The sequence below is a fragment of the Acanthochromis polyacanthus genome, chromosome 3, assembly GCF_021347895.1.
Source record: "Acanthochromis polyacanthus isolate Apoly-LR-REF ecotype Palm Island chromosome 3, KAUST_Apoly_ChrSc, whole genome shotgun sequence".
Taxonomy (NCBI): Eukaryota; Metazoa; Chordata; class Actinopteri; family Pomacentridae; genus Acanthochromis; species Acanthochromis polyacanthus.
The window spans coordinates 36,031,878-36,055,898 of NC_067115.1; the positions used below are offsets into that span (position 1 = coordinate 36,031,878).

General features: G+C 42.0%; 1 protein-coding gene across 12 annotated transcripts in view; it reads left to right on the top strand.

The window, feature by feature from the left end:
• Positions 1-24,021, top strand: part of sorbs2a (sorbin and SH3 domain containing 2a) — an 83,302-nt gene that overhangs the window by 50,534 nt on the left and 8,747 nt on the right. For 5 of the 12 annotated variants that reach the window (XM_051945212.1, XM_051945211.1, XM_051945218.1 and 2 more), the window contains 17 exons: positions 532-957; positions 2,669-2,795; positions 3,942-4,117; positions 6,226-6,292; positions 7,158-7,208; positions 7,326-7,527; positions 9,650-9,764; positions 11,898-11,969; positions 13,742-13,798; positions 14,613-14,662; positions 15,547-15,722; positions 16,048-17,859; positions 19,333-19,412; positions 19,696-19,793; positions 20,165-20,279; positions 20,386-20,514; positions 20,939-21,133. In XM_051945212.1, coding sequence (XP_051801172.1) covers positions 532-957; positions 2,669-2,795; positions 3,942-4,117; positions 6,226-6,292; positions 7,158-7,208; positions 7,326-7,527; positions 9,650-9,764; positions 11,898-11,969; positions 13,742-13,798; positions 14,613-14,662; positions 15,547-15,722; positions 16,048-17,859; positions 19,333-19,412; positions 19,696-19,793; positions 20,165-20,279; positions 20,386-20,514; positions 20,939-21,133 — 3,948 coding nt within the window. The remainder of the gene's footprint in view (positions 1-531; positions 958-2,668; positions 2,796-3,941; positions 4,118-6,225; positions 6,293-7,157; positions 7,209-7,325; positions 7,528-9,649; positions 9,765-11,897; positions 11,970-13,741; positions 13,799-14,612; positions 14,663-15,546; positions 15,723-16,047; positions 17,860-19,332; positions 19,413-19,695; positions 19,794-20,164; positions 20,280-20,385; positions 20,515-20,938; positions 21,134-24,021) is intronic. The other 7 variants (XM_051945216.1, XM_051945217.1, XM_022211597.2 and 4 more) reach the window with 7 other exon arrangements.

The following is a 24,021-nucleotide window of genomic DNA, read 5'->3' on the forward strand; positions in this document are numbered from 1 at the left end:
ATTAACTGAAGAAACACTGAAGACACTGTAGCTGGGTTGTGCTAAACTGAGATTCCGAAAGTGCTAAAATTGCTGTTTTTCTGCTGTGTTGAGTCTGACAGTCTGACACTGGCATTCTCTGAGACAGTGGGCTCAAGTGTTTTCATGCCCATTATATGCTACTTGCGTGTGTTTCCTTTGGTTTGTTAGACCTGATCCAGCAGTCCAACCAACCAAATGGGATTCTACAGTTGTGTGCACTTGTACTGTATGTGTGATAACCAAGTTTTTAATCTATTGTATACCACATTTACTGTCCGTATAATTTGTTCCCTTCCACAGAGTTTGAACTAACTGAGCTTCTTCAGTTCACAGCATTAAGCATGTTTCAGAAGATGATGCTGCAGCCTCATGACAGTTTGCGTTTCACCGTCTGTTAGGCTCACATGTTGCTTCCACACATCCCTTTTGACAACGTGGCTAATAAGTGATCACTAAGCACTCTCCTCCTTTCCTCCTTTTCATATCAACTCCCTCTCGCTCCAACACCAGGGGCCTTCCTCCCCTGACCCCACAGCACGGCACTCCCCCTATCGCTGCCACAGCTCAGAATCACTCGACTACCTGTCTGGCCTAATGCCCAAGGCCCTATCGCCCGCCCCGTACGTTCCTACCGGAGCTGGCGTCACAGCTGGTGCGGTCAGCGGGCCGAGCCTTACCGCAGTCGGCAGCGTGAGCATCGGTGGCTGCGCGTCACCCTCGGCCTCCCCCGTGACCGTGTCGGCTCTCAGCCACTACTCGTCATCCACGGCGGGTCTGCTGGACGAACTGCAGATCTGTAGCCTGGACTCGCCTGGCGCCTCACCCACGCCATCGCCCACTCTCAGCCATGTCTCTGCCTACACATCCACTGCTGGCCCTGATGATGTGCTAACAACTTCTGTGGCCTCCACTGCTGCAGCAGCCACTGTCACTAACGTAATTATCCAAACAAGTCACCTCTGTAACACACATCATTACCAAGAACAAATGGTTCCCACCCTCCCTCCACTCATTTGGATGGCTGAACCAAACCTCCACAAAGTGTGTGATTACTACCAAATTTTAACTTTGACTAACCATCGACTACACCCTACCTGTTAGTTACCAAAATTAAGTCCCGTCCACATTGTTCCCGTATTATGTTAATGTGTCTGTACTCATTACAACTCCGTCTACATGTGTCTGTCTGTGTTTCTCTTTGTTATGCCTTTTTTTCTTGCAGTCCTGTGCAATTAAACTCTCTCTTAAGGCCAGTTCATATCAAAAATTCATGATGTCGTACAGTCATTTCTTTAGTCAGCTGGCAGCAGAAGTACCCTGGTGAAAGCCATTAGCTGCAGACTATTAGCATCTTAAAAGACTGAATTCTTGCAGGGGAATATGGATTTCTGTTTTGTTGTTGTTTTCATTTTAACAGTATAACATGCTTCACAGCTGTAGGTACTTTGGGAATAGATGTAAGGGACCCGGAAAAATAAACAATCTAGGTTGTGGCATGAATTTTGCATGTGCTTGTTGTGTTCCCAGATATGCAAGACCGATTTTAAAACTGAAACTGGATATTCACTTAAGGCTGCATTCTTTCATCTGACATTTAACAGGAAATTAGGTCCCAATAAATATTGCCCATTGTCACTGTTGAATGCAAGCCTTGAGACTTACATTTTCCATTAGCACCATTCAATGAGGAATATCCTGAGCATGATGTTGTTCTATCACAGATCCTCACCTATAAAGATGCTAATTAGTCTGGTTGCATCTCTCATTGAGAAATTGTGCATCTACTAGAGCAACATCAGATTTTTGAAACAAAGCAGCCTCAAGCCCTGGTTTTAGTTTGTTAGCTTAGGTTAGCATCATAACCAAAATAACAGCAGCATTAATCTACTCGCTGAGACTGGATTATGCATTTTGTTCCAAGAACGTGCGATCATGTAGACGTTAAATCGCGCACAAGCGTACCTTCAATATGAATTGATCCGTTTTCATTTTTATTTTTGCATTTTTTTTTCAAGGTAGCCATTGGTTTTAAGTTGACCCTCCATGAATCTTTGGTGTGAACATGCAAGCCTTAAAATGAAAATGCATTGTTTGTTGTTTTTTTAATCCTTTTGTCAGATGAAGTCATTTCTTCCCGTGTCATGTTGAATGGGAGAGCATTTCACAGAAGAGCCTCCCATTCTAAATATATCATGTCCACTGTCTTGTTAATGTCAAGAGTTCACATCCACTAATTTATGATGAGATGTAAGTGAATGTGAAAGAGCTGTCTGTGTTTACTGTTGCTGTTTTAATCTTTTCCGTCTGTTTTGAAGTGAAGTGGTTCATTAAGTGCGCCTTTCCTTCACTAACTGTTCTCACATCGTACAGTCTCTTCAGATTCAGCACCTCCTGTGAATCACATCAGACCAAATATACGTGTCCATACATTCCTATATCAGACCTGGTTCACCTACCCCTACAAATGCTTATAGCAGTATAGTGATTAATGTTGGATTTATAGAACTAATCATTCTGTTGGTGCTAATTGTTGTTTATATTTATGTTTTGGTTCTAATGTTTTAGATTGTTTTTTATTGTACATTTTGCTGTAATTGGGATTAGTTGTGTCTAACCGCTCTTGTTTTTGGCTTGTGGGTCGCTCTAGGGCCAGGTCCTCTCTCACGCTATGAATGGAAGTGCTAGCCATCCACAGAGGCCCCTGTCCCCTCCATCCTATCCTCCACCCCCGGCCTCACTCCACACTGGGCTCCAGAGACAGAGCAGGAGTTCAGGTGAGTCACTCTTCTTTGTTTGCACCAAGGTTACCTGGACGTCTGCCAGCAGTTCTTTTGGCGTTGTCACCACTCACTGGGACATGCTAAAATGCACTCAAATACACAATTAGTGAAGTAATTGCTGCACTGCACTGTAAAAAGATGCACTGTTTGGTTTCGTTCTAAACTCAGAAAGCATGTGGCGTGAAATCAGGAAAATAATTGATTTATGAAATTGCAAAATGAGTATCAGAACTGCAGCTGGGCTAGCGCATGACCTACAGCCAAAGAAACAAATAACCTCTGTCAGCTGCATATGTCACATTCACTCACCTAACCATGACCTATCAGGAGCAATTAGGGGTTAGGTGTCTTGCTCAGGGACACCTCGACGTGAGCTTGATGGGCCGAGGATCGAACCGGCAACCTTCCAGTTACAAGACGGCCACTCTACCCACTGAGCCATGCCGCCCCATCTGTAAAAGAGTGAAAATATCTTTGGAGTATATATTTGTTTATATTCAACAAGCTTAGTAAAGTTTGCAAAATATGGTATGTATATCATTTAGGACAGCAGTCTCTACCCTTTTTTGCACCATGGACCAGTTTCAAGCAAGACAATTTTCTGTGGACCAGTCATGGTGCACATAACAACCATTAATCTTTTGTTGTTGTGTTTAATTTCAAAAATTGTCCGAAATGAATAAAATTACTTTTTGTTGCTAAATATGAATTTACTCCTCCCTCAGCCTCTCCTGCTTCTTGGAGAAGGCCTCCAGAGACATTGTTTTTTTTTTATTATTAATTTGGACAGGAGTTAGATTGAGGGCTTCATTTAAAGGCCAGGCATGAAAACTGACAAAGTGAAGTGTGGTTAAAAAAAAAAAAAAAAAAAAGCACAGACGGAAGTGACGCAAAGGCGATCTTGTCATTTTTCAAAATAAAACACTTTGTAGACTCTGCTGGAACTAAAATAAAAAACACTGCATTTTTATTCTGCCTGTGCTGCCCAGTACCAAATGACCCACAGCCTGGTACCGGTCCACCACACAGTGGTTGGGGAACGTTTATTTACAAGACAGAATCATCCAGTTACGGAGGACATGTTTTGGGGAGTAACTGACACGTCTGTCTCTTCTCACTCCTCTTTCTTCTTGTTTCTAGAGGGCAGTGAAGCAGTCACCAGAGAGTCTGTGGTGTCCGGCCACACCAGTGTTAGCAGCACTGTGCCCATTGCCCGCTTCTCAGAAGAGGAAAAGAAGGTTTCTGTCATTAAAGCCCCCCATTATGAAGGCATTGGCCCTGTGGACGAGTCAGGCATCCCTATTGCCATCCGCACGGTGAGGTCAATCACACATGGCGCTAAATGCATAGCTTTGGACACACCGCTTCAGTTAGGTGCTATAGTGTAGCATATAAGTGTCTTTTGACTCATTCCCACTGTCATGATATGTGATCAGATCCACAAGAGAGATTGCTTTCAGCTGTCAGCAGCTTTTGACCCCATGTTAAAAGCCCTTTCTCTCTCTCTCTCTCTCTCTCTCTCTCTCTCTCTCTCTCTCACTGTCTCAGTATCTTTTATTCTTCCTCTGTGTGCTAGCTATAAAAATGAGCTTGTCAAGGTCTTTGCCTTTGTGCTCTATGGGCCTCGCTGATTACTTGTGAAAGTGTGTGTGCCAGCGTGTTACCGCTATTTTGGCTTTTTGTGTATTAACTCTTCATGTTAGTTGTCCGTTAATGGGAGAGCAGCATTTAAAGGCAGACCTGCTAAACTACAGAATGAGAGAAAGAAAGACGGGAAGAATGTGAGACGAGCAATAAAACCAAAGAGAAAAGTTGAAAAGAGGTCCAAAATAAAAAAGCAGGAAAGAGGAAAAACAGATGCTCCTTGTTGTCAGCAGACAAACATTTTTGTGGCCACTCTTTTTGGTAACCGTGGAGAGTGAAACGGTAATTGGCCTGTCTCTTTGCTGTGCCAATGCTACATGCACAGTCTCACACACTCCTTCACTGTGGAGCCAAACTGCCTCTTCTCTGACCAGAGTCCAGACACCGTGTTTAGTGCTACTGAATAAAGAGAGGATTAAGTCTCTGCCATTTGATATTTCTTTTTTGAAGTAGCTGCTACATCTATACTGTTTCTACAAAGACACACATACCAGGGTTTCTCCTGGGCACCGCAACGGGAGCCTCTGCTTTGGTTTTGTAGCAACATGGCTTCTACACCTGAATAGTGAAAACCAAACCTGTTGAAGTTGGTGTCTGAGAGCATCACCTTACCACACAAAGGCAGTGACATCAGAAGAAACTGCCACAGTAGTTTATCAGAGTACCGGCTTTAGGGTTATTTAGACTGTAGGTTTGTATAATGTGGCCATTTAGTACCTTAAAACTCAGATGTTTTTTAAAAGATTTTGCATTCTGTTTTTTCACTTGTTTGTTGTTAGTACGCAATATAATAGACCAACAAAATAACACAAAAATTCGTATGCATTACATTGCATTCATCAGCCTTATCTGGCCATCCATGTCTCAAAAATATGACTTACTATCAAATAATTCAATTGGACCTTGATTTGGTCATGATGAGTTCCAAAAGTCATTTTTAAAGAGAGGACTGTGAAACTGTAATGCAAAATTACAACGTACTAAGCTAATATAAAAATAGCAATAATAATAATAAATGTACTGAGTTGCATTGAAGCTAAAGACCACTTGAAGCGTTACACTGCCACCAATTTCCCACAATATGTTAATTAGTTGTAATAAGATTGTCTGAGAGATTTAAATGAAATGTTTTAGCATTGAGTGAACTGCTCAAAAAGGGGTGTGATCTAGAAATCATGGAGCAATATGGGCTCTAAAGCATTCTTTTTGTGCATACATCTTGTAGTTCTGGATGAGTCATCAGATTACTTTCATGTTATACAAAAAAATTGCAGTTTTGATTGTAAATCACACATAATGAGCATCTAGCAACAGATAAATGAACAATTCAAAAAGGGACACAGGATTATAACTTTATTTTATCACTTAGATGTGAACGATATGTGGTGTTAGATCCAAGCCATTCACGAGTAGGGCTTGTTTCTCGTTCAGTTATAGTGACTGAATTGATTATAATTCTTACTAATATATATTAAATTTCGTAGTTTTATAATATTTCTAATAATTCTTGATCCATTCTTTTGCTTGATAAGAAAAATATCATTTATATTTCAAGTTGTTTTCTTTTGACTGAACATGCAAATCATGGAGTGTCTCCAAACGTGATAAATAATTTATCCATGTATCACTGATAAGTTGAACTTTCTGTGAGTGAAACATGGCGACAAAGGCTTGAGTGTGTTTTCTCAGCTCATGGATGTCCTATAAAACAGTGGGAATCCTTTACAGTTTCTATCTTGAGCTGTACTCTTTATCTTTATGGTTATTTCTTTCTTCACAGACGGTGGATCGGCCTAAGGACTGGTACAAAACTATGTTTAAGCAGATTCACAAAGTTCACAAAGCAGGTAAGGCTGCACCGGAGCACACTGTAGAACTGAAATGTCCCCTTATGCGCTGTGATTTGATTATCGGACATTTTGAGTGGAATTGGTTATTTATGCATGCTGCTCGTACGCGTGTGTGTATCTTTGTGTGCCTGTGCATGCCAGTTCTTATTAGACCAAAAGACCCAAACAACCCCAGAGCCAGAACTCATTAGATGCAGGCAGGAGAGTCTGCCACAGAGGAGGAGGAATGGAGCGAAATCTCTGATAGACACAGCGCTGTCCTGGGAAATCTGCTCTAATTTTGTGGGCTTGACAGAATCACACAATCAGTACAAGGCTTGTTTGTTCTAAACCGCTCAGGCTTCTTCTTCTTCCACAACAGCACATACAAACACTCACACATTCTCACATACACAGACTATTTCATCATTATGTGTACCCAAAAAACATCTAAGGGCTTTTGATGGGCTTGATGCACATGTCAGAGAGTTCCCATGGCTATCACATCTTCACAGTTTCTAGTTGATTTAGAATGCAGAATCTCTATAAAATTGAAAATCTATCTTGAGTGTTTTTCACGGCAAAATCGAAAGGTGGCTCTAAAAATTGTTGCATTTAAAGGTGAAAAAGAGGCATTCTGTCTAGGAAAAGCAGATTTTTGAAACATGCTGGACTTGTAGATGAGCAAAGAAGGAGTGATTTATGTTGCTTATGTGGTTTTTATACTTTCTTCTGTGAAAAATAAAGAGCATTTAGAATTGCTTTATAATTGTGTGTTTCAAGCTGACTAAAAATGCTGTTCCGAGGACAAAACTTTTATTCTCTGAACTACAAAGTGTTCTCGTGCATGTATCCCAATGAGTCTTTGTGCTTTTTTCTTCAGATGATGACTACTCTGACACATACAGTGCAGCATATGCCGTGATCAACAACGGTGAGACCTACTCTGTCTCTGTGTTTCATACGATAAGTCATTTCTTCCCAACCCATGTGTTTCCTCCTTTCTGTCTTACTTCTTCCTGCCATGTGTCCTCCATCCTGTCCCTAACAGATGACTACAGCCTGTCCTCCGGCACCACCATGGCCCACCCAGCTCCTCGGACACACACCTACAGGCCTCTGTCTAAGAGCCCCTCGGACAACGGAGGGCATCTGGGGTCTCAGGAGCCTTCGCCGTCCCCTGTACCCCCACCACCTCCACCCATGCCATCCCTCCTCCAGCTGAGGGCCAATGAGAAGGATTCAACAGACATGTAAGACGAACTGCATTTTCCCCTCACTGTTAATGAGACATTGTGAGACTATTCTGCAGCACAGCATCTCATCATCATTCTGCTATAAGGGGTAGGAAATACCTGTTTGTACTGCTTTAAACCATTTACAATCATGTTGAGTCAAACAAAAATGCAGTGACAGTGATCCCAAAAAACAGTGATGGGGGAACATTTGCACTCCGCACTGTCTTTAACCCTCAAGCTATTGTAGCGACTAAAATGACCGACTGGGTCATTTATGACCCCACTATATTTTACACAGGAATATGTCTACTTTAGTGCCTTTTTTGTACTTTCTTACCTATTCCACTCCACTGCATTTTAAGATGGATATTCTAAAATTACCTTCTGTAATTATTCATGGATTTTATCATTTTTGACTCAGAGCTACAGTAAAACCATATGAACAATATGATGCATTGTAAGAACACAATAACATTTATTTAGACACGCTTTGTCTGCCACTTCTTTTAAAACTTTATTCCTTTTGTTTCCTCAATAGTAAATCAAAAGTACATAAAAACAAAATCTACACAAACATCTTGTCTGTATGTGTGCAATGTAACATGCAGAGAAGTATTTAGATTAGGGGCGGCTGTGGCTCAGGGGGCAGAGCCGTTCGTCCAATGCAAGACACTTTACCCACCGTACCTCCAGTGCTGCCACTTACACTGGTGTATGAATGTGTATGCTGTGTAATGTTGGTGGTGGTCAGAGGGGTTGTAGGAGTGGATCAGCAGCCAGTCAGTCTGCCCCAGGGCAGCTATGGCTAAAAATGTAGGTCTACCAGCTATAGTGCACTGCAAAACACTGAAATATAGCGATTAGAGGTAGAAATAAATAAATAAAACTAAGGCCTACAATAGTGAAAAACCTATACATCTTTCTGGGGTCATAAGTGACCCCAGACAAGTTTCCATTATCCTTTGCACACCATTGACAAATTCATGGTAGGAAACATTTTTCGGATAAAAGATATAAAAACGGCAAATTTAATTATATGGCTGGGGTCATAAATGACCCCACTCGGTCGCTTGAGGGTTAAAGTGGCTTTTTCACCTAAAAAAAGATTTCATTGCAGCCTTACTATCCAGGGGTGGTGGTTGTTTCTTGTTCTAAAGAGTACTTTGCCATGTAAAATGTGCAGCTTATGCCTAACTAATGTAATACTGACTCTTAATGATTACAAGCAAAACAAAATTGAACCCTTCTTTTCACTGTATATACACTAACGAATAGGACGATTTTTTTGTGTTTAGATGTCAATTATGAGCCACCTTTACCGTCCTGTTATGTTGCAGGTCAAACTGACGCATTTTAAAGTAACAAAAATCAATCAAAAAATCAAAAATTGTTAAAAGTTGTTTTTTGGTATGAAGCATGTTCTGCTTGGCTTAATAAGTGTAATCAACATATAAAATGATTCATTTCACAATTTGAAAACCCACCCTGAACTGAAGAGGCGTCTTGTGTTAATTTATGAACATCACTATGTGAAAACAAAAAGGAAAAAATCAAAAATGTAAAATAATATTTAGACAAGTCGGGGGCCCGGATAGCTCAACTGGTTGAACAGATGATCCCTTAACAGGGGCTAGTCCCTGATGCAGTGGCCTGGGTTCAAATCCTGCTCACAGCCCTTTACTGCATGTCTTCTCCCTACTTTCTGGTCTGGCTCTACACTGTACCTGTCTAATTAAAGGCCAAAAAAAAGCAGAACCTTAAAATTTAAGCAAATCAATGTAATGTAGAACTGTTGTATTTTGTATGTAAATCTGTCCAGTGTACATTACAAAAAGTTTTAACATGTATTTTGTATGAAAATCAAGTGAATTATCTTCATTGAACCATAATCAATGAGAGGTACAGAACACCATTGCACTAAATATTGATAGAAATGATCGGTAATGGAGTAAATAATGAGACATAAACAGTGTTTATTGGCAGGTTTTGGTTTCTGACATTTTTGGATAATTATGCATGGCCCAAAAACACAATTTTTGTTCCTGAGAAATGAAGGGAGGGTTAAATTTTCAATTTCAAAAATTAATTTAGCTAACAAAGTGTCCAAGCAATGTTTTTTTTTTTTTCCTTGCACCAGGAATGAATGGGGTCCTCCTGACAGGAAAGTGGATACGCGGAAGTATCGCGCAGAGCCCAAGAGTATTTTTGAGTATGAGCCTGGGAAGTCCTCCATTTTGGAGCAGGAAAGACCAGTAAGTATTATGGAAATCCGCTTTTTCTCTTGTGTTTCTGACATTTTTCCTCTTTAGAATCCATTGAAAAGTGTTTCTATTGTTGGTTCTATGCTGGTATTGTGAGACAACAGATGGCAGGTGAAGTGATTTCTTTGTTGTTCACTAAAAGATTCATTCTGTTGCTGCTGAATAGAAGACCTACTCCTGAAGAGAAAAACAGCTCAATATTAGGCAACATTATGTGCAGAAATGAAGCGACAGAAATAACTGGATGTTGCATTGAGAAAATAGTCGCAAAAGTACGTATCTTTCATAGCTGTTAGTCTGGTAGACATTACTATGCTGGTATATTATGGCTTTTTGCACGGCGCTCTTTCTGTCAGAGACGATGTGGGCGTTAAAATGCGAGTGTTTCCAGTGCTGCATCCTCCAGTGACTTTACTGGCTGCCTGTGTGGGGTGAATGACAAGGCAGACAGCAGAGAAAATGACTTTACAGAAAATAATAGACATTCGGTATCACAGTTAAAGACAGAACAATGATTAATGTGTTACATATGAGGAGCCTTTGCAAAAGAAGCTTTTTGTGAAGGTTTCAGAGGATATTTAATGTGATGACTGCAGAAAGTGCTCCCAGGGCAATAATGCATGAGTCAGTTCCTGATAGACAGAGGCAATAAAAAGGAGAAAGCTGTGGCGTGTACCCACGCAGACTAATCTGCTGTCTGTTCACTAGCTTTTTCTCTCCATTAAGCAAGGTAAGAAATGTCACCCTAAAGCATCCTGCTCCGTGGCGAAGTGACCATTTGGACGAATACGAGCAAAAGTATTTTTTCTAGCCCTCCTGTTCTTTAGTTTTGTGTTGCACATCTGTCGATTGCAATTGTGTGGTTGGCAGTGTCTGCTCCAGGCCTCACTTTTTAAAAGGGCGACTCATCTTTCTGAAGGATGTATTCTCCAAGATGTAACACTACAACACCTACGAAACACCTCCTTACAGTGTTTCACTCTATCTTCACGTAGGAATGGGGTTAGAAGGAGCAGACGGAGTGGTAAAACACTGTGACACATAGTTAAAGTACAAATAGTAAAATTCTTTGAAAATAAGCCTGTTGACTGTGTGTAGACGGAATCAAGTTGATAAAGCTGTGTTCCAGCTTAAAACGGGAAAGAGTAGATGATTAACTTGCTGCACAGTGGGAGCCAGTGTCTATTTGCTGCATGAAAATGCTTAACATCCCAGTTTACTGCAGGATAATCTTGTATGAAAAGTCTTCTCACTGTGGCACAAAGGAAGAGCAGGATGTGATTATATATCGTGATATCAGCAGAGATGACCTTCCACTTCCTGAAGGCAGTTTGTCCAACATGTCCCTGTCGTGTATGCAAAGTACTGCAGGACATGCAGTAGTATCTAACATTTACAAAGGCAACACTGTGTGTCAGCAGGGAAATCTCTGAAATCAGATAAAACATTGGGAAAGCCATATTTACACATATCTACATTGTGAGACATTGTTTGACTCCAGCAGGATAAAATGACAGATTTGTGTCACGAGAAGACGAGTTTATTTGTTCAGCACCACTCCACAACAGGACAGGTCGCAGTACGTTATATAAGACATGCAGGAAAAGACGTGAAGATATACAAAAAAACAAAGTGATGTTTAAAAAAACACAACACATGTTTTTCACTCAGAAATATGAAAGACAGTAAAGTGGTTCATGGTGTTTTTCTCTCATGATGTTTTGTTTCCTCTCTAAGTTATTTAGAAAAGCACACAGCTGCTGCTAAAGCATGGTCACTATGTTTATCCCGATGAGGTATTTTACAGTTATGATTAATAAAATATTTGACACTTTGCCTGAGCCCCATTTGGACCAGAGTGTGGCGCTTGGCTGGCTGACGGCGGTACCATGCTGTCCTGTAGAAGTGAAGGTTTCATTGTGACTGGGTTCTGCGTCATCGGTTTTGTTCCCATGAGCCGGTCTAAACCTTCATCCTGGTTCATTCTGTGCCCATCTCCCTGTGCCACCTTTGCCCATTCCTAACCATAAGGTCCATGTCTCTCTTTGTGTGTGACTCTTTTCCACACTTCCTTTCTTCTGTCTTTTTCTACTTCCTCTCTCTGTCACTGTCATGCTTTCTCAGACCTATGATGACATAGATTTAGAGAACGAGCCTTGGTATAAGTTCTTTTCCGAGCTGGAGTTTGGGCGGCCGGTAAGTCAGGGCCTAGCTATTCCCCCAACCACAACCCTGCCGTAGGCATACACCCACTTTCTCCACCCCACCCATGACTTTTTTAAAATGTCTCCACCATTAGGCCGGGTGGGGCTAGCTGTTTGGGCATGTGGTACTTGTTTAGTGCTGTGACTTCCCCCTCTCCCCACATGCACCCTTGTGACAGGTTGTGGTATGTCTCTGTGTGGCTGGGGTTTTTGGTCTGGTGACTAGCAGGCACTGAAATGTTTATACACCAACCTTTTATTTCACTTGGGTCATTTTTGCATCTTGTCCAAAAAAATATACAGGAATAGGGTTTTAAAAGGCAGCGTGATCCAGATTTTTTTTTACATGACCTGACTTCCAGCCTGACAAAACTACACAGAACAGTTAATCACTTGATCACAACATCAATAAATATCCAAAGTGCTTCAGTAGAAGGCAACTGCACTTCTCCTTTCCGTTTTCAGACACTCATTGAAGAGGTTTCTTTAGGTCAGAGGTTTGAAATGTCTTCAAGAATCAAAAAGAGAAGCTATTTTGCCTTCTACTGAAAGCTTTGGATTACCATGACCTGCATGAGAATCTACAGACATATCAATAAATATGCAATAAATTAGTTTTCTATTCATACATCCTTTTTCTGTAGCAGTCATTGTTGTAAGAAACTGTCTATGCAGTTTCTTCAACATCAGAGACGTTAATATGAGCAGCATTTAGTGTGTTTATGCATCTGATCATTTGTTCATGCCTGCTAGTATTTTTGTTTATCTCCTATGTTGGTAGTGTGGAGGAATGCTCTGCGTGTCTATAAACTAAATGCTGTAGCGGCCTCTGCTGGAAGTAGGTGGTAATCATGTCCTTGTGGTTTAGGGCAGGGATTGCCTCGAGCCACATATGTGAGATCAAATTACCCCAACCCGACTGATTTACCAAGTGTCATGAGGACATGCCTCTGTCCTAGCGCATGACATCGAGTGATGACTTTCTGGGCTTATTTGAAATGTTCAGGTGGAAATTTCACATGTGGAGCTGGCATAACTTTTTGTCTTCTCAAAGCCACGGTCAGCTGTGTATTGAAATTTTTACCCGCAATATTTTAAATGTTTCACATCACCGAATAAGCCCTTAGATTTAGATGTAGATGGTTTCCTACATGCACGGACTGATCCAGCCAGGACAGAATCTCACAGTATGATCAGTGTTTGAGTGAAACTGAGGTGACAAGTCACAATGTGGTTTGACTGACCCATTGAACACTCGTTTATCTGCACTAGTGAAATACTAAATCACTGCATTTGTTTGTGCAATTTATTGCACTCTCAAATACTCAACACTGCGGCTTGCGCTTCACGTGGCTTTCAGCTTCCAGCTTGTTCTTACACTCTGCATGTGTGTGCGGTACATGAGTGCATTTGTGAGTGTTTGTGGTATTAAGGTTGATGTAGTACGCCAAGTTTATTTTAGCGTTGCCTACCTGTAGTTTTAGTTTTACGCTGAGATCATAGCTGTGTGCGTGTTTGTCAGTTTGTTAGCGTGTGTTGAGTGAGTGCACATGTATCCATTGTACAAGTAAAGCACATGTGCGATACTTGTGAACTAGTCCATCTCTGGTTACTCGGATTCTCTAACGAGTGTCACTTTCTTTCACTGTCTCTTTTTTTTTCTCCCCATGATGTCACCACTGCTTCTCCTCCTTCACCTCATCTTCACCTTCGTCCTCTTCTCCTCCCCTTCCTGCTCACTACTGCTGCTGCTTGGGGCTCAAGCCTCCTAAAAAACGGCTGGATTATAATCCAGACATCTCCGCTCGCCAGCGTATTGAGGTAATCTCACATTCATGAGTGTTCCAGTTGTGTGATTAATTTCACAATTTCTAACCAATCACAGGAATCAAAATCTATATTATATGATGTAAGGGTTAAAATATAATTTCCAAAACTACTGCAGGGGGGTCTCATATCAGCATGCCAGCCATTTACTGAAAGATGATGCTGCATTGTAAAGCCTTTGTAATTTATAGCCTTACAATGCCGTTCATCTGTTCACTTTGGATTGCATGAAATTCTGCTGAATGCGCTGTATAGATTGAAGATGCAAGATTTTTGAAATCATTTTCTGCTTACATCTTTTTTCTTGGGAAAATAAAATTGAAATATCCCTCTTTTTTTTTTTTTTAGCTCAAAATAAAGGAATTCTGGAAATCATTTTTATGTTTCCAGCATTATTGTGTGATTGGAATCGATGATTAGCACTTTTGCACTTCACTAGCAGTTAGGGGTATTGGATTTTTTTTTTTTTACTCCTGAGACCCAGAGCCAGATGATCCATGCCAGGTTTTGCAGGGCAACATTTGCCCCCTGAGCCGAGCTTATAGCATCTTCCGATACATCACCTTTGCCATCATCCAGGAGCAACCTAAAAGAGAGCAGAAATTTCTCTTCAGCGTGTGCACCAATAGGCCTCTTCTTGGTCAGGTGTGCCATGTGGAACCAGCATCTATCGCACCTTACGCAGGGGGAGTGTTTTGAGTGTGGCACAGCAACAACCGCATGCAGGCTGTGCATTGTAAGCTGCTCTGCCTCACGTCTTTGTTCACGCGGGGCTCACTTTTGTCTTTTGTTGTCTGCCCAATTTCAGACATCTCTGCACATCGCTCCTGCTGACAAGCCTCCGGAGAGACCTGCAAGGTAACTGCTGTTTCTTTTATTTTCCTCCGCATCAGCTCCATCCCCCTCCCCCATCCTCTTAACAGCAGCCGTCCTTGTTGTGATTCAGCACAGTATCAAAACTCTGCTCTTTCTTGCCTTGTCTCCGGTGCAAATATCCCGTGTCTGCTATTAATAATGACTTGCAAGGATTAGTGTTGGTCTTTATTTGCTTTTGTCCCTGATGGCAGGATGCTTTGCTTCTCCTTCTCACTAGCTGAGCCAGAATAAATTAACCCAGTCAACCTATTGATTCTGCCCTTCACCTCCTATCCTTCCCTCAGCCCCCCTCCTCCTCCTCCTCCGCTCTCCCGCTCCCTTTCACCAGTGGCCTGCTTATTCAGTCGCATTTTCCTTGTTGAAAAGAAAGGGCAGAATGGGGATGTGATGAATAAGCCCTGTAATTCATGTGAGGGACATTAAAGTGTGTTTGTTATGAATAGAAATCAATTGCGGAGGTTTTAAGCATTTTGAATCAGGAAAAGTTACTCCACCTTAAGGTTAATTAGCAGATTTTGTTAAGATGCTTGTGAATACACTGAAGATGTATTCAAGGATTTCATGATTTGACGTTCTCCTGTAGCCATAAATTACTATTAAAACCAAAAATATCTACATATTGTTCAGCAGTAGCAGAATGTTTATTATTCATGTCCCTGTTCATTTGACCCAGTAAGGTTAAGAAAAGATTAAATAAACAATTTGCTTGCTTATAATTAGATTTTTTTTCTAATTTGTAAGTGATCATGACACTTGATACATAGTAAAAGGTATTGTTAGAGCCCACATTTAATTTGCCCTCTGCAAAGTGTACTCGCTAGTGTACAGTGTTCTGAAAGCAGCTGTCATTGATGTTTGCGTTGTAGTTCTGCCAGCGACTACAGGAAGAGAAGGAAGTCTGAGCCATCAAGTTCCCAAGTGAATGCCCAGTCTCAGAGCAGAGCTGCTACTTCCCCTAAACCAGTGGATGCCTACAGACCTAGCAGCAGCTTAAGGAAACCTGTCATTCGTTCCTCACCATCCTCACCCTCAAGAGCCAAAGGTACACACAGACGTACAGAAGCATAGCATTTACTCTTGGTAATTTTTTCTGCCTCTCTGTTTTTCTATTTCCTTCTCTTTTTTCTGGTCATACATGAGTACTGTACTTATCACATCACTTATTTTTTTACAATGTGGTGTCTGTAAGTTCATCGATTGGTGGCAGTCTGAAGAAAAAAGCAGACATGTCATTTTTTTCTACCCTTCTCTCTCCTAATATTTCTCCCTTTCCCCAGCTCTTGCACTCTTTTGCTGGGCATTATTGCTTAACCTGCTTTCCTCCTTCTTCTCTCTCACCACGCTGCTCTTTGTTGGACATCTGAAAGGTGGGGACGCATGCAACATGTATTCAAACAGTTTGACCTCCTCAGGTCCTTATCAGCAGCCCTTACTGCCCCCTGTCCCTCCTAACCCTGTCCGTTGCCACGAGGACGCCAACCAGGATGGCAGCTCTTCCTCAAAACAGTCTGAGTGTTTTAAGAACAGCTGGCAGGTAAAACATCGCGATGCTGAGACATGGAGCAGTGCAGAGGAGGTGCCACCCTCCCCTGGCAAGATGAAGTCACGGAGTTGTGACGACTTACTCAATGATGGACATTCTGGCTCAGGTGGGCGCAATGCGACCCGCTCAGAAAGCGCTGGGTCGTTGGTGTGTGACGGGATTCCCTCGACAGCCTCAGCCTCCACTCGTTCACTGCCTCGGCTCCACCGTCGACGGGCTCATGATTCGCCAGGCTTTCTCCAGCTCTATCGTAAAATGCATCAGATTGATCGAGCTCACCTCATCCCATCAGAAGTTATCCGCTCGGTCCGTGCTCGCATCCTGGAGCTAGAACGCCAACCTCACCTGCATCGGCATCGCCTCTCTCCTTGGACACCCTCTTGGGGTGTGGAAGTGCCACGCGATATGGTGCCAAATCGCATTTCTGAATATGAACGTCTTATTCAGAAGTCCAAATCAATGCCAAACTTGGGTGATAGTGAGGTGCCTTCAGGCACCACCACACCAGGTGGCTCGTCATCTCGAGCTAGCAGTGGTGGTGGTGGCACACCCAGTTTTCCAAAACGTCGTTTTTCCATAGAATCTTTACTAGAGGAAGACAACAATGGCAACAGTGGAACCGCATCTCATAGCATGGATCACTTGCATCGGCCTCGCAGCCCACCAGAGGGCCAGCCTCGTGTCGGGCCAGAACCTGGCCGTGGCCGCTCCTTTCCTGCTCCTCCGGTTCCCCGAGGCCCACAAGCCAACCCCGACTATTCAGACAGTGAACAAGACGCTGTTGCCTCTGACCTCAGTGATTTCATCCAGGTAGAGGGCTCCTCATTTTGCAGTGAGAGTGACTTTGACCATTGCTCACTAACCTCCTCTGAGAGTCTGTACGGGTCTTCCACCCTTCATCATCACCACCTCCGTCATCACCACCATCATCACCACCATCATTCTGGTCACCAAAGTCTAAGCCAGACCCAGGGCTACCAACACCGCCACCTCATCAGCACCTGCAAAGGCCGCTGCCCAGCCTCATACACCCGTTTCACCACCATGCTTCGCCATGAGAGAGAACGAGCGCGGCAGGAGCACCAGAGACCTTCACAGCAGAGCCGCAGCAGCCATTCCCAAATCCAGAGCTCACAGTCACAGCAAGCGATGTCCAAGCTGGCCTTCCTGGTCAGCCCAGTGCCTTTCCGCAGGAAAAAGGGCTCACCACCTACCTCTAGAAGAAGCAGTGGCGGCGGAGGTCGAGGTAGCAGACCCAAGTCCAAGCAGGCCATTTATGAAGCACTCGATGCAGCCTTGAGAGACATATATGAGCACATTCAAGCAGACAGAGGCCACAGAAACACTAGGGCACCGGATGATAGCATCCTGAGGAGAATCCTGGCTGAACTGCTGCCAAATGTGCCTGAACGAAGCTCCTCGTTGCGGGGGCGGAGGGGGTGTTGGCACGGGGGTCACTCATCTGCATCTTTGTACCCAGATGGGAGCCCCACTGGGTACGCCTCATATAGAGGGGAGCCCTCCACACCGCGGCTACAGTCACCGATCAGTGCCTGTTACGGACGACACTTGGAGACCTCAAACAATAATGAATATGACGAGGAGCAGGGCAATGGAAACAGTCTCTGTTATTCAGGTGGAGATGATACACATATTACACTTTAAATTCACCTGTGCACTTTGTGTTGTACTCCATCATACCCACACGCATATATCCATAAATACAGATGTGCATCCACATACATTCACTCCAATATCACTTCACTATTGCCTGCGCTTGCTGCCCGGTTCTCCTCATTGGTCTGCAGACACTTCCATTACTGTGCTCTTCTGTTTATTTATATGGCATTCAATAAGACCCCTTATTCTGTAAATTCTCAAGTAATATCTGGGCCTTGGTTTGTTCTGTCCTAAATTATTGTTAACGAAACTAAACTCTCCTTGCTTCAAATGTGGAGTTTGGTAGAGACAGATGCTTAATGCTCAACAACACAGTAGCAAACTACTAACTTTCAGAATTTAATACTGAGGCTGACCAATATATGTGTCAAAAAGATCAGAGCAGGGGAAATTATACAGGAGCAGTTCAGAAAGCAGAGGTTTTCTTACGGTACTAAGAAATGCCGTACGGATAATACAGGAGATTGCAGCAAACAAAGGCCTGGCTTTCTCTGCAACTGAGTAACAAAAATATTTGAGAATTTACCGTGTATTACTCCGGTTGCAACCCTGTCTCCTTGGAATTCTCTTTATGCACAAGTAAATAGTTTTCTAGTTAATTTTAGGTGAATAGTAGTTGATAGCTGTATTTTTTTAAATGAATGTGTGAATGGACTGCATCAGAGTTTTGGCATGCAAAGCAATCCATTCTCACTGCGGGGGTCGTGGTTCACATCGATACTCACATCTGTGGTAATATTTAGACAACAAAATCACAGAAAAACATGAAACACATGTTGTCTCTACTCACTGTGGACTTCTGTGTTAAAGCAGACCACAATCTTTTCCTTTAAAAAAGTTTGATGATCTTGTCTTTACTACGGTAAATCAGTTTATTTGCAAATCCATTAGCATTTCCTCAGTGTGATAATTCCGTTTTTTCCTTTTGCTGTTCATACTGTGATTTCTCAGAGACAGGGTTGTTGATTGGAGTAAATAAATCTGAATACTCCTTTTTTTTTCTTTTTAAATTGATTACTGTTTTGGTTGTATCATTTGTCTGTTTTGAAGATCAATTTATGGTATCATCTTATTATTACAAAAACATTTTCTTTCCCTCGAGCCATTTGCTTGTACATTTGTGGGGGTTTTTTTGTCATAATTTTGGACCTGTGTTTCATTTTGTGATCCACTTGTTTTGTAGGATTGCATGTTCTATATTGTGGGAAAAGTCCAATCACCGTGTTTTTTTCCTATGAAATGGAAATAAAAGCAATTCTATTTTTTTAACCCAAGCTTTCATTCCTTCATTCACCCGTTGGAATGGCATCATCACCGTATCGTTCAATACTTTCCCAAATCACTTTTTTGTTGTAGGTAATCATGCGGCATGGCGGCGGTCGCGATTCTAACCCTTGTAAACTTTTCCATGTGTCTCTGCTAATCACAGACCAGGATGTCTCCAGGAGTTATTCCACCATGGATGGACGCCACACACCTCAGAGTAGAAGACCTACTCCTGACAGAGAGGTACTACATTGAAACTGGTTACTAGTATTCTTATCTCCACACTGAATTCAGACAGCATTTTATTTCATAAATGGCACCACACTACGCTTACATAATGTAGAATGAAGCTACAGAGAGATGATTGGTTGTCACTATGAAAACACTTGAGCTTGAAGCTCAGAAAGTTAAACTATTTGTGTTTGAATGAATGTTATTCCTAAATATTCAAAGAATGTCTCATTTTTCTCTTATGTTATACCTGGTAATGCTTGCCGGCTTTCTGTCTCTCACTCCGCTCTTCTAGGTCTCCCATAAACAGATGACACAACTTATTCTGTTCTCTCTCCTCCATCAGAAACAGCCTGCGAGAGCCATTTATGATTTTAAGGCACAAACTGCTAAGTAAGTACAGTAAATTCTCAGCGCATGGCCCGCACAAGGAAGCCAAACCGATCGAACTGCACATAAACACATCTCCATATGCTGCAGTGCATTTTTTTGCACACAGCTTCTGTTGCTTTCTAAGAAGACTTTGTCACATCTTATCACGACACCTGGATGGCTTTAGGTCATTTCTTTTGTTACAGTTTTTACATGTTTGCATGAGTGAGGCTCATTTCTGCAATGCTGAGTCCTACTTCACTCTTCTTTAGTGGCTGAAACTCTCACAGATGCTTGATTACATTAAATGCTGCAGCTCGTGTCGTCCTTGCGTCTATTCAGTGGATAAAAGATGCTTGCAAATACTCTTCAGTGATACAACTGTGTTACAGGGAGCTGACGTTTAAAAAGGGTGATGCAGTGAACATCATCAGGCAGATAGATACCAACTGGTATGAAGGAGAGCACCGAGGACGGGTGGGAATTTTCCCCATATCATACGTAGAGGTGAGTGTGCTGCTCATGTGTGACTCAGCATGTCTGTCTGTGTGCGTGCACCATTTTCTTAGTGTTTAAATGTGAACCTCCTGTTCCATTTGGCACACATACACAGAAGATGCCGTCCACAGAGAAACAGCAGCCCGTCCGTCCTCCTCCCCCAGCACATGTCAGAGAGATTGGAGAAGCAGTGGCACGCTACAACTTCAACGCTGATACTAATGTGGAGCTATCACTAAGAAAGGTAGCTGCAGTATTTTGTGATTGTGTGTCTATATAAAGAGGTGCTTTCAGCATTTTGATTAGATGTTTGCATTATATTTCATTATTACTGGTTGAAACTGTATTTATTAAGGATCATTCAAATGTAATTAATCCATCTGAAACCTAAACCCACCAGCAGGTTTGAAAGTCATGTTGTCTTTTTAAAAAAATCTGCTAAGCTTATCACAGCGAGACACTTTTTATGGAAAGAATCATTTTCTGACAGTTCCTGAAATACTCATTTGTGACACGCTGTTCCTTTTTTTTAAACCTAACTAAATCTAGACTTTAAACTTATGGACTTACTCATAAAAAAATTGGTAAAAATAAACCATTTGCTCCAATGAGATTCTGTTTAAAAATAAGTTCAATATGTTGTGTATATTTTTGTTGCATGTGTGTAGGGTGAGAGAGTGATTGTGATCAGGCAGGTGGATCAGAACTGGTACGAGGGGAAGATCCCAGACACAACCAAACAGGGCATCTTTCCTGTGTCCTACGTCGACATTGTCAAACGCTCCCCGTCCAAGAGCTCCACCCACCACATCGATCCGCACGGTTACCCCGGCAACAGGACACCAAGCTCCACACCCATCAAGGTAAGAAAGTCAGGGCTCACTCACTCTTCAGACCACAGCAACTAATAAACCTCCACACTAGAGCTTATAAACTAAAAAGTTTAAAATATTGAATCGCTTTGAAAAATGTATTCATTCATGACTTTGGGGTATTTATTTATACAGGGTGACACAAGAAACTTTTTAACAATCCAATAAAACCAAGAGTGATGGAAGAAAAAGTATTTTATTGATAGTAATTGAAACCTTAAAACAGGCCATTTAAGAAACAATGATGGAATTTTCATTTTTTAAAACTTACTTCCTGTAGATTACAGCTTCTGCCGTGAATGTGTGTAGGTATCATGTAAAGTGCTTTGGATAAAAACGCTATATAAATACAACCATTTAGATGGCGTCCTCCTGTACGAATGCATTCTTGAAATCTACCTGGGGCTATCGCAAGAGTAAAGTGTACACGACTCGACCAAGAACTCTGGATGAGTTAAAACAGAGAATTCAGGATGAAATTCACAGTATCCCAGCTGAGATGTTGATGAGGAATCTCAACAGCAGATTTCAAGAATGCATTCGTACAGGAGGACGCCATCTACAGGAAGTCATTTTAAAAAATGAAATTCCATCATTGTTTCTTAAAATGGCATGTTTTAAGGTTTCAATAACTATGAAAAAAATATTTTTCTTCCATCACTCTTGGTTTTATTGGTGTCACTCTGTATTTGTGAGTGACAGATTTGGTTATCAACCAGCGTCACAGATGCCAAACGCTTTTTATATCCTCAAAACACTCCAGTCAGGTTAGATAGTTTTTTTATAAGTGAATATATTTAAATAAATACATAAATCTGCATGCTGGGGTAAATTCAGTGTTTTTATCCCATTAGGCACAGCTCGGCCTTGTATAGTCAAAACACACACACAGTACTCTCCTGTCCCACTTTTATAAATCACACTCTTTCTCTTCTTTTTCACCTTACTCCCATGGAGCCTTTCTATCACCTACCTCCATCCTCCACCACCCATGACCTCCCCTCTCCTCACCCCTCTTTGAGAAGGCCCGACCTGCAAGCCATCACCAGCGAGTGGCTTTCCCTCACCATGGACCCATCATCATCATCCTCTCCAGCTCGGTCCCTCACGACCACCCCTGTACCGCCCACACCGCCCCCTCTCCCCGCTGATTTCACACCTGTCCTAAAGCCTCAGGAGCCTCAGGTGCTCTCACCTGTGCCGTCACAGAAAGTCCTCACCCCTTCACCCCAGACAGTTTCCAGAATCTCTACTTTTAAAGAGGGGAGCATTACTTTAGATCCAACCACACCTGTCCTGTCTTTCTCCCTGCCTTCTCCGCCTCCTCTTCCTCTTTCTCCTCCACCTCCTCCCCCTCATTCGTCATTCTCCTCTCCGCCTCCTGACTCTTCGCTTCGATGTACCAGTAGCAACACACGGTTACATATCACAGAAGCACCTGAGCCATTCTACATTGCTAAGTCAGAGGTTTTGTTCTCCCCAGAGGCGCAAATAAAGTCGCCCACACAGCTTCCACAGCAGCACAAATCCACAGTGCAAATGAACAAAAGTAGCAAAACCCCTGACATTGAGCTGCGAGTAAGAGATCCTTATGATGAGCTGCTGTCCATGATTCTGGACGGATCCAGCAGCACAGATGATGGCGACGTTTTGCCTTCAGCAGAATCTCCACCAGCCAAGCTGACTGCTGAACCTCAGAGCAGACGGCTGCAGCTGGAAGCCAGAGAATCCCATCAGCCAGCAGTAGCTCCAGCAAGCGATTCAATGGGCGGCGTTCGGCTAGAGGTGCAGTTTCGCAAGCCGGTAACAATGGAGCCATTGTCCGCTGTTTTGTTAGGAGAGCAATCAAAAACTCAAAAGGAGCAATCGTCGGTAAAACTAAAGGGATACACTGAGTTGTTCATTGAGGAGGAGGAAGAAGCTAGAGAGGACACCAAGGAGGACATTAGAGTTTTAAATGAGAGAGTCAGTCCAGCACAGGTAGAGCATGGTGTGAGCTGCTTAAGTTGAGTCTGAAAATTAAAAAAGGAAATGGAAGGGACATTGAGGAAAATGTTTTTATTTCTGTATTTTAGAAACAAAACTGACTTGTGGATTGTTTCTCCTGTAAGTTTTCTCCAAACAGATCATAGTACTTTGGCTACTCAGCCATTTGAATGAATTAGTTTACAGGTAATGAAGACATTAAATGGAAACTTCTCATCTGCTAAGATTGATAGTGACAGATGCTGTGCGGATATAGTAGAGGACTGTGTCCTACTTTTCTGTAACTCCACAACAATAAATGCGAGGATTGATTATAGATAAGTGGGGCAATAGATAGTTTTAAATAAGTGAATGTAGTTCATTTAAGAAGTAAGACGCTATAATTACAAATTATGATTTCTAATTGGAGTCCGCAAAATCATTACAGTTAGATTAATTTAAAACTGAACAAGCCCGTGGACAGACAAATGAAATAAGTCTTGAGGACAGAGATTCAAGAGATTTATTTGTCAACGTGCTCCTACAGTCTGTGTGCAGTGAAATGCAAGGAGGCTGTTTCTTAAGGCTGTGCAATAACAAGATATTATAATAAAAAGGACAAATCTTTACAAAACGGTAGACAAGTTTTCAAAAAGTCATAAATATTGTCATTCATTTCATACTAAAAGTAAAGTACTGTAGATGATTTGTGTTCTATTCAAAAAGGAATCAGATAGATAGAACTACATTATCACCTTAAAATTAGTCATTGTCTACCAGGTTTTGACAGTCTCTAGTTGTTTTCTCATGTAGTTGCATATTTAATGATAATATTGGGTTGTTTTTGTTGTTATTTTTTGGTAAAAATTTTTTGTCTTTTTTTACTTGTCAAATATGCAGCACGAGTAAAATCT